Source organism: Arachis duranensis, chromosome 7 (assembly GCF_000817695.3).
Source record: "Arachis duranensis cultivar V14167 chromosome 7, aradu.V14167.gnm2.J7QH, whole genome shotgun sequence".
Classification (NCBI taxonomy): domain Eukaryota; kingdom Viridiplantae; phylum Streptophyta; class Magnoliopsida; order Fabales; family Fabaceae; genus Arachis; species Arachis duranensis.
Genome location: NC_029778.3, coordinates 9,284,839 through 9,296,431, shown reverse-complemented (window position 1 = coordinate 9,296,431; position 11,593 = coordinate 9,284,839). Strand labels below are relative to the sequence as shown.

Sequence of the window (11,593 nt, the reverse complement as noted above, 5' to 3'; positions counted from 1 at the left end):
AACCCATATATGACGGTCTGCATAGAGATCTGCATAATACACCCAAACACAGACTATAAATACACCCGATAAAAAATTAAATTTACACCTCTGCTGCAGATTTTAACCCAACACTACCTGAAAGCCACTTGTTGTCCACAAGACCAAAATTAATTAAACTCTCTCTGGTGTATTCAAAATGTCTGATTTACAGGTACTATAATATGAAGTGGTGATCAGATAGATTGAAACCCATATATGACGGTCTGCATAGAGATCTGCATAATACACCCAAACACAGACTATAAATACACCTGATAAAAAATTAAATTTACACTTCTGCTGCAGATTTTAACCCAACACTACATGAAAGCCACTTGTTGTCCACAAGACCAAAGTTTAGCAGAAAATCATTCCAATTCCTATCAAATGAGTCTTTGCTATGAGAGTTTCATTTTCCCTCTCTGCTACATGTAATCAATTGATTCTTAATCTCGTTTTCCTTTCTATTTGTGCTCCAAACTCTTGTAGAAAAATCTGCAACCTTGGTATAGTTCCTGTAAAATTTTCCATCATCTTCAAGGGTGGTAAAGGTCATTCCAACCTTCGGAACAAACTGGTCATCAACAACAGAGAGGTTGCAGAATACACCATGTCAAAAACTATAAATACACCATGTCAAAACGAAGCTGGAGTTACAGAGAGAAAAACTAACGTCAATGACAAAAAACAAACCAATGAGAAAGGAGAGGAAAAGAACGATCGAAAAACCAGGGGAAGACGCGCGAGAAGAAGAACGATGAAATTTGAAAAGAAAGAAAACAAAGAAGGAAACAAATCTTTTAAATTTGGTAGTTATACAAACGCGGGATCTTTGTATAGCGCGTGTAAGTAACGTACGAGTTGCAGCGCGTTTTAGTGGATTAGGCGTTAATGAACTTGTAATAGTTACAAGCCCTAATCGCTTGTATACTAAGCTTTTCTCATTTAAAAATATCAAAAATAGAAAAAGAGTACAAATTTATTAGTGTCTAAATAAAAGATAAATTTAATCCCTTTTTAATTATTTTTATAATTTCTTTTTCAATTGATAATTGTAGAATATAAATTTAATTCTTTTTAAAATAAAAAACACAGTCAAGGTAGCTTCTTAACGTTTTTGGGTTGGATAGATAATCCGAATTGTGAGTTAGTGAGATGCTTTGGGTTATATATGAATCAAAACACAGCACATTAGTCACATTCACCTAAACCAAGTTAGGTTCGTGGCGGATTAGTGTTATATAAACCTTCATAAGCGCCTTCATTCTTAATTAATCAAAACAAAAAAAATACTAATAAATGGCTGCTAATTTGATAATCCTATGCTAATATGTAATGGGTTATCCATACGTTTGACCCTCTACCGCTGATCATTGTTGACGTATATATATTTGGTCCAATTTAATTTGGTTTATTTCGATTTTTTAATTTATTTTAGTGATGAGAAAAACCAAAGAAAATATCTAGTTTGAAAGCGCAAATAAAATACCACATTGATGAGATCTGATTTTTTTTTTCTGTTATAAAATGAAAAACACTTTAATTTCTATAACAAATTAAAATATTTTTATCTTTTAAAATTTTCTTTTTTTGACATTTTGCAAAATTCGCTCAAATCTTCGACAAATTTTAACAAATCTTCTAAAATTCGCATAGATCTTTGGTGAATTGTTCGAAATTCTACAAAATTCGTCTAATAAATGTAAGACAAATTTGATGTAATTTTTAAAGTTGTTCAGAGTTTCGACGAACATACCCCAACGCCTTATAAATATTACCAAGTGAAAAGGTTTTACTTGATAAAAAAATGCATTCACCTTTCATTCTACTATTTTTTTTCTATTTATTCATACTCTTTAAAATGTCTGGAATATCACTGTTATCTATTCATTATTATAGAAAAATAGTATATGATTAACATAAATCTGTTGTATTTAGTTCTATTCAACTAACTTTTATTTGCATGGCAGATGAAGTAAAATGTCTAAAAATGTTAAAGATTTTTATAGTGCACGTCATTGGTCAATAACATATAAAGTGAGTGAAAAAATTTATTATAAATATCCGATAGAAATAAATATCACTTTGTTTTACAAAATGTAGAATCTTATTATTCATAGTATGTATTTAATTATTTAATTATTTTTAAAACTCATGAGAGTTTTGTAATCAAAGACCCAATGACAGTTTCGTATCAAGTTAATTATGTATCTGATTATTAAGATATAGAAACTAAACCCATGGATATTTTTAACAAGAAGGAGGAAGAGATTAACTATTTCACAAATTAAACTTGTAATTTGTGCTAACACAACTTACTATTTTTTGACCGTACGATTATTTCGCTCACCTTTTTATATTGAATCTCCAAGTAATGAATCAAAATTGTAAAGGTTTCAAGGATGATTCGACCAATAAACTTAAAATTGTGCAATAATTTGAAAACAAAAAAAAAATTAATATGATAGTTAAGATGTATAACATTAGAAAAACTTTAAAGTATAATATATTAATTAGAGAGTAACCAATTAAAATGTGTTATATAATGCATTCAGTTTAGATCGAATTGTAAATATAGTATACACATTTTTTGTCGTCAAAGACAAAAAAAAAATTGAATATTAATCTAAATAACCTTTAAATAAACCAACATCTAATATTATTCAATATAATATAACCTAAGTTAAATATAACAAAATATAAACTAACTGTGATCCTTATCTATTCTATTAATAGTTATCTAAATAATTATTTTTACAATATTTAACAATTAATTTACATTATATCTATTCTAAATAATTAAATATAACGAAATTATAAAAAAATTATAGTAACATATTAACTTAAAAAGAGTAGAAGAAAAATGATGTAATGTCTAATGACATGAAAAGAAGAAAAAATGGGATAGAAATTTAAAAAAAATGAGAGTTTATTAATAACGAGAAGAAAAAAAAAATGAAGCTAAAGAGGATAAAATTAAAGTAAATTTAGTAGAAAATTACGTTACATAGTTAGGCGAACTTAGCCGAGGGATTAGACGAACTTTAACCCAAATATAAAATTCGTCAATGTGAAGTTTATTGTGTAATTAGGTGAATTTCATGTAAATTGTTAGTTTGTCGAAAAGTCGTGCAAAAGCCAAAAATAAAACATTTATCTCGAAAAATAAAGTTAGTTAAAAGAATTTTTTTATTTCATTAAAAAAAAAAAATCCGTTTGAGATCCCTTGGATTGTGGTTCCTAGCGTCACGAGGAGCATCTTTTCCTCAGAAGGCATGCAGAGGCACAGGCACACGTACGGGCAGAAGACAAGACCCCATTATTATACCAACCTGCACCTCTATAATATACACCATTCAAGTTTCAACCATACATTTCTCCATCAGATCAAATTAAATAATTTGCATCTTCAGGGTTAAGTTTAACTACCGCTTAACTTTATGTCAAAAAAAAAACCCTACCACTTAACCACTTTTTTGTTTTTGATATTGGGATAGTAGTGAAATGTGATTCTGAAATGTGGAATCGTTAGAGAAGTAAAAATCAGAGCATTCGCTTGTTAGAAATACAGAAATTAAACTATTTGATTTATATAAGTATAGAAATCAGATCGTTCAATTTGTATTAAAAAAATTAAAAAATTTAAGGTACAGAAATTAGACGGTCTAATTTGTGTATCCCAAATTTTTTTAATTTTTTAAACACAAATCGAATTATCCAATTTCTATATCTCTCACAATTTTAAAAAATATCAAAAATTACTATATTAAAATATACCATTCTTACTACTTTCATATTTAAATTTTCTAGGCCACTTAACTTAGCTCTCATATTTTTTATTTTTTGTTTTCTTTGTTGTCATGTGATCGATATATTCCATTGTGCTGATGTGCTTTTACTAAAGTCTGCGTGGCATGTTTCCATGCTTCTACTTCCTTCCTCTGCGGTTATCTTTCAACATTTTTTATATTAGCCACCAAGATATAGTATTAGGAGAATATTATACGTATATTTTAAATATATTTAATTTTAATATTAAAAAATAATTAATAAAAAATAACAAATATTTATCATTATATACCATATAAAATGATTACCTTTTACAATAAAATATTACGAATTCCTTATTTTATTGTCACATTGTTATTTTATTTTTATCCTTATTTTTTTATCTTTTATTAGCTATACTCCATTATTGATATTTTGATTATTTTAACATTAAAAGAAAATACTGAATAGAATATAACTGGAGGATCTATTAAAAAGACAATTATATAATAACCAGAGACTTAAATACGCTTTTTAATTTTTATATAGAATGAAGGTTGATACTGAACTCCGTTATGAGAAGGAGGAGTGCTTTACGAAAGAGTGGTGTCAGTTAAGAAGGAAATCGAACCGTGCGAGTAGGTATATGCAACTCGGACCGTGCGATATGAGGGTGATCCTAATTCGGACCCTGTGATATGTTGGCCACATCCAACTGCTCCCAACTCAGACCCTGCGTAATGTTGCTCACAAGACGGATGGTTCGTTTTGTGTGTATGGAGACACGCGTCGTGCAACCCTCACTCTCCAAACGGTGCTCTTATTACCAACATAGTGCATGTTATAGGGACTCTCACCATCCGATATCTCACTCTCAACCTTCCAAAGTCCATTCTTCTTCTTCTTCATTCCTCTGCCGGCAGTAGTGGGTGTTGTTGCATGAAAAAATAAAGAAAATGCCCAAAAAATATAAAATCAAAGATGTTGATCGCCCTGAGCTTCATATTAGACATTATCTCAGCCATTCTGATTATTTAAGTTTATTTAATATTTTGTTAAATTTTTATAATTATAGATATTGTTCTTAAAATTTAGTTGTTGCTGTTATTGTTAGGATCTAAACTTAGAAATATACATAGAATGGCTAGAACAATTTTTTAAATTATTTTTAATTTTTTTCACGAAATTTTTTTATTATTTATTTTTGAAAATTATTATTGTTATGGTCTGAATATTTATTATTGTTGTAACATAGAATCTGAAAATGTAGTTAACATGAGATGATGTTATATTCATTAAAACAAACACAGTTTTTTTTTTAAATTTGTTTAGTTTTTTTTGATATATTTATTAGTGTTTGAAGTGAAGTGAATATTAGTATTTAGAAAATAAATTATAAAATGTAAACCGGATTATTAAAAAAAAAATTTGAAGAACGTTTCTTTTTTTAATTTTTGAAATTTTTTTAATTTTTTCTAGTTATAATTGTTAGAAAATTAAATATTATTGTGGTGAATGTAAAAATAAAAAATGAATGGTTAGTACTAATTTTTTATAGATATTTAGTTTGATTTCGTTAATTATAATCATAATTGTTAGGAAGTTAATTATTCATTATTGTTATTAGAAGAACGATAATAAGAAGATAATGTGAATGATTATTAGTATTTTTTAAAATTTACATATATGTGTTTAACTTTACTTATTAATAGTTAATAGCTAATTAAAAATAATACAAATTTTAATGTTATATATTAAAAAAATTGGAATCTACCCGAAATAAATAAATAACCAGCATGTACAATCTAATCTAATGTTGTGATATTCTTGAATATTGATTAGTAATGTATTTATTAGTTGATGTGATTAATAGTTAGTTTTGAGAAATTCCAAGGAATAATAATTTAATTTAGAAGTTTGTAAATATTTGTTTTACTTTGACTTAGTTAAATAATTTATAAATGTCGTGTGGCTTTAACTAATATGTGTTGTTGAGTTATTTGTACAAATTTTATTAATTATTTATTCTACTTAAAAATTTCTTACCTACTAGTAGTAGGTTAGTATTTGTTAAATAGTTGACTAATATTTTCTTATGTTTTTTGTAGAAATTAAGAATGTTGACCTGTGACCATCCAGTTCCTCCTGATTGGTACGACAATAGGGTGGAGGAGTATTTACGAGTAACTGGGTTTTATCATGTATCTCAGATTGGTGTAGCACAGTGCCAGAAAGCACTTGTGAATGCTCTAATCGAACGGTGGCACCCAAATACACATACCTTTCACCTACCCATTGGTGAATGTGCCGTAACTCTTGAAGACGTGGTTTTAATTCTTGGTCTTCCGACAGATGGTCTTCCAGTCACGGGGATGACAATGAGTAGTTTCGAAGCGTTGCAGGCTGAGTGTTTGGATCAACTTGGAGTTGCACCGTGTAAGGAAGAGTGTAGAGGATGCTAAAACTGACGTGGCTGCACGATCTAAAAGAAAATTTACAGTTGACAGATGAGATTAGTATACGTAGGTATGTGAAGTGCCACATTATGTTGCTGATCGGGACGATCTTGTTTGGGGATAAATCTGGGGCAGCTGTGCACTGAAAATTTCTACCATTGCTTCGTGATTTCCACAGCATTGGACAGTACAGCTGGGGATCAGCATGCTTAGCACACCTCTACAGGGCATTATGCAGGGCATCTCGCTTTAACTGTAAGAAAATTGATGGTCCACTAACACTGTTGCTCGGATGGGCTTGGATCCGACTGCCTTATCTATCGCCGCTTCCTAGGGAACCCCACAGTTTTCCGCTAGCAAACAGGTAATATTATGTTACAATGTATCTGTTTGTTGATATTTAGAATACAGATGCACTAAATAAATATATCATATTAGGTGGCGTAACTGGGAGCGTGGTGACCGACGATATAGATATCTGACGCTAAGTCACTTTAGGAAGGCCTTTGATCAACTTCAAGAAGGCCAGGTTAGTTTCCATTAAAGATGTATTACTTTCGGTTTTAGTGTTTAGCTAAATATGATGAGGCATTGGTATTGTAACTGTGATGTCGGTTGTAATTATGAGTTTCATTTATGATTGGCAATTTGTGTGGTCTGCTTATTCTGTGGATCGCGTGGATCCGAATATAATTCCTCCTTAAATCTACATGCAACCAGTTATCTGGAGTGCAACAGTGCCATTGGTGTCATTCGAATGCATCGAGTGGCATGCTACTGATAGGATTAGGCGACAATTCAGTTTCGTCCAGGGAATACCTAGTCAGGAACAGAATCTGGACAAGGCGCATGGAGAAGTCCTGACTGGTCCTAAGAATTTTAACTGGGCCACGACACCGACTCATTCATACTGGGTGATGCATTGGACAAATAGGTATAACCACGTTCTTTCTGAGGTTCCGAATCCCTCGCAATATCAATTGGAGTCTTACATGGACTGGTACAAATCAAAATTTGGTGACCACTTGTACTTGTCAAATCTTGTTGTAGAAGAGGATAATGAGGATAATCAGGATATGGATGAGGGTAATCAGGATATGGATGAGGGTAATGAAGATACGGATGATGATAGTCAGGATGCGAATGATGACAATGAGGAACTAGTGCCCCAATCGCCGCCACCACCACCTCCAAATCCGATTCCACAAGAGCAACCACAGTCCTCAGACCAATATGCACCTCAGACACATTTCACCCCGTCATTCCAATGCATCAACAATATTGGGGTATGTCACAGCTTGAAACAGGAGAAGGAGGTTCTTTTAGCCAATTGCTTGGGTTCATGGCTGCAGATGCTGGACATTCACAATATCCTAATCAACCTGAGTTCATGGCAGGTAGGTATTCGTTGGATGGGAGGCTTCCATGCCATACCTCATCGGTTCCTTCTGGAGGATTCGTGTCTGTTGACTCTAGTAGAAGTGAAGGTGGACGTGGAGTTCTTAATAGTCAAAATCCTAACCGTGTTTTCATGGTACCTCTTGAAGAAGATGCTAATACACTCGAAGAGGACACCAATACTTATCTAGTGGATGAACCGGATGAGGAGGATGATGATGAGGAGGATGAGATAGAGGAGTTCGATGAGGATGAGGAATCGCGTAATGATGGTAATATGATTGTGTATTTTGCTTTACATGTTCTATTAGTGACTCATGTTGTGTTCATAAATCATATGTGGTAACTCTCTTATTTTGATTACCTAAAACCATAAATTTAATTGTTTTTATTAAATTGTATGCAAGTCATTGTCAAACTCCGGATGACAATATCAAAGGTTACAATCTGAGGATTGATCCGCCACATCGTAGCACCAATCGCTTCACTCCATCCGTGTTCAAAAAGGCCGCTAAAAAATGCAAGAACTTTGTCAAGGATGTAAAGTGGTCATTGAGAAAGTAATTGTGGTGTAATAAATTTATTTGTGTATTATTATGTGTTGGACATTATGTAATAAACTTATTTGTGTATTAGAGTACTTTATGTGTGTTGGACATTATGTATTACTCTTATTTGTGTATTACAGTACTTTATATGTGTTGGACATTATTTATTAATTCAGGTACTGGACTATGTATTAGTGTTTCAAACTTTTGAATATATTACTATGAATGGCATATCAAGTTAAGTCATTTTGGACATTTGATGCATATTATATAATGATACAGATGGAGAATAATACTAGATTGTCATACTTTATAACACTACATAGAGCAGGTTATTTCACATAAAATAATTTGTTAACTAGAAGGAACAACACATGTCATATTATATAATGATACAGATGGAGAATACTACTAGATTGTCATACTTTATAATGCTACATAGAATGTGAACCTACTGATCTTCTCCGCCGGCATTTACACCACCGGACTGACGGCATCTGCTACGGCTGTGTCCCTCAGCTCCACACAGCCTATATCGCCTAGGCCGACATAACATACGCGTGTCCATCTCATTCAAGAAGCGCGTCATTCTGGGGCGACCTTTCGCCACTCGTCTCGGGAATGGATTTGGGATGAACCGAGGTCCATTGTAAGCAGGCCATGTAGTAGGATTACCTAGCGGCCTAAACCTTGCTCGGTACACCCGCCGAACTTGATCCATCTTATACACGTCATGCACATATAGTTGCCAGTCTAGTCGCTGGTTGGCACAACAAGTGAACACATGTCGACAAGGGATTCTATCCACCTGGAACTCACCACAATCACATCGAAGGCCTTGTAGGTCGACTGCAAACTCCAGTCCACTTGGCATCTCACGCACCTCAAAAACCTCATTCTGCCGGTCAAAGCAACTAACCTGTATGTTTCTTGATGCAAGTTGGTTTGCATGCAACTTCGAGGTCACGATATCAGAAAACACATGCCCATCATTAATCCGATCTTCTGCCTCCGCTCTTTTTTGTGTGAACAACTCGTTAAGTCTGTAAAATGTTGCCTTCACAAGGGCAGTAACGGGTAGATTACGAGCACCCTTCAATACTGAGTTGATGCATTCCACTAGATTCGTCGTCATATGACCCCATCGATATCCACCATCAAAAGCCAACGCGTATTGTTCGCGGGAGATTCGGTTTAACCAGTTAGTATAGACCTCGCCCCGTTCTCGTAAACGCTGGTATCGTACTTCATACTCCCGCACCGTCCTCGAATAACCTGTATGATAAAAATAAACAAACGAAAATAAAGAGGTAAAGACACTTATAGAAGGTAACTTTGTTAGTAAATTAATTAGCTTTGCTGAGCGTTACCTAAATTGACGACGAGTTTCTGCAGGTACGGCGCCTTGAATTTTCTAAGAAAATTGGATTCTATATGCCTTATGCAAAACATATGGAAAGCTCTTGGAGGTGACCAAGCTCCGTTACTTCTTTCCACAGCGGCATTTATGGATTCATGACGGTCGGATATCAGTCCCACACCATCCCGAGTTACAACATGCTGACGAAGGTTACTAAGGAAAAAGTACCATGCATCAGAAGTCTCTCCCTCCACAATAGCAAACGCAATTGGGACGATATTGTTATTGTCATCTTGTGAAACGACCACTAGTAGACAACCCTTGTACTTTCCGTACAAGTGTGTCCCATTCACCTGGACAACGGGCTTACAATGTCTGAATGCCCTAATGCAGGGGTAATAACTCCAAAAGACCCGATGCAATACCTGAATATCAGTCACCAAGTCATCACCTTGATATGCAGGCATAGTCTCAAAATGAACAACAGCTGATGGCTCCTTATGACACATGGCCTCAAACCATATAGGCAAGGCTTCGTACGATGCTTCCCAGCCTCCAAATATTTTTTTCACTGCCTTTTGCTTAGCCAACCATGCTTTCCAATAACTAACGGTGTAGTTGAACTTCGATTGTACCTCTGCTATAACTGATTTCACCTTTAAGGCGGGGTCAGCCTCAACCAACGGCTTTATTGTCTTTGCAATTGTATTCGAATCCAACTTCGAATGATCCTGAGAAATTGTTGCTCTGGTACATGTGTGACTGCCATTATACCTCCTTATAACCCAACAGTACTTCCGGCTAATCATGCTAACCTGGATAAGCCAATCACACTCTGACCCATATTGTGTACACTTAGCATAAAATGTCAACGGCTCAGACTCATACATCTGGTAGTCTACACTTCTTCGTATGGTATACTCTTTTATCGTCTTAATAACACCTTCCCTTGAACTGAATTCCATCCCAACGGCAAATTCACCATCTGCGATAAAAGGAATTTCTGCCACAACGACAGCCATACAAAACATACTTAAAAAACAAATATTGTAACATCGAAAATGAACGTAAACAATTTTTTACTGCATCCATTATGACATAACTCCATCTTATTTATATTTAACTAATTGACTTATTTACACTGACCGCGAATTTATTTTCAACTAATTTACTGACTGATATTAATTTCTATTTAACTAATTCACTGGTTTACTATTTTACTAATAAATACTAATTTATATTAATGTAATTTACTAATTTACTATATAAAAACAAATTTATATATTTACTAAAGTTTTCTAACTTAACTCATAAATCCTAGCTGATATTTATTTGATTTACTAACTTCGATATAATTTCTAATTCACATTCAACTTAAGTCACTTGCTAAAAACTTTCAAAATGAATTATTAAAAAATTCTAAAACATTTTATAAATATAGAGAATTACGTACCTGCACTGGTATAATCCGGAAACTCCGGAACATGCATGGCTTCCAGATCCAAAACTCGCATGAATGATGGCTCCTGAAACGGCATTTCATTTGCAAGTGCATTTGCCACATCTGACATATCCGGAGGCACAGCTCCGTCACCTTGATCTTCATCTCCATCTGGACCAACAACTTCGTAGTTGTTTTCGAACTCTTCTTCGCTATCGCTGTTGTAATCTTCCCGTAGAATATTCCGGTCGGCCTCAGATTGCTCAAACTCAACATACAACTCGATGAACACGAGTTGACTCCGATTTTCAATATACATTGAAAACATCTCTTGCATGCTCGCTTCGTCCGTTACATATTTCGTTTGAAACTGGACGAATCCACCAAATACTTGTATAGGATATCTATATAGAATACAGGCCACTCTTCTTGCCCTCTCAGACTGAACATTTTCACAGATCACACCTTTGACCTCTTCAAATGAGATTGTGAAAGGAATCACAACATCTAACGGATTTTCACAAACAAATCTTACTCCTTCAGATGTTTGTAATAAAATTTGACCAAAATAATACACTTTCAATAAAACTCTGTCACTCAT

The 11,593-nt window shown here is 33.6% G+C and overlaps 1 protein-coding gene across 1 annotated transcript; it reads right to left on the bottom strand.

Moving 5' to 3' along the window:
* Nucleotides 1-8,642: 8,642 nt before the first annotated feature.
* Nucleotides 8,643-11,593, bottom strand: LOC107457606 (uncharacterized). The gene is made up of 3 exons (XM_016075779.1): nucleotides 11,005-11,593; nucleotides 9,562-10,554; nucleotides 8,643-9,466 (listed from the first exon to the last, which is right to left on the bottom strand). Exons 1-3 carry the CDS (start codon nucleotides 11,591-11,593, stop codon nucleotides 8,643-8,645), a joined length of 2,406 nt encoding a protein of 801 aa, XP_015931265.1.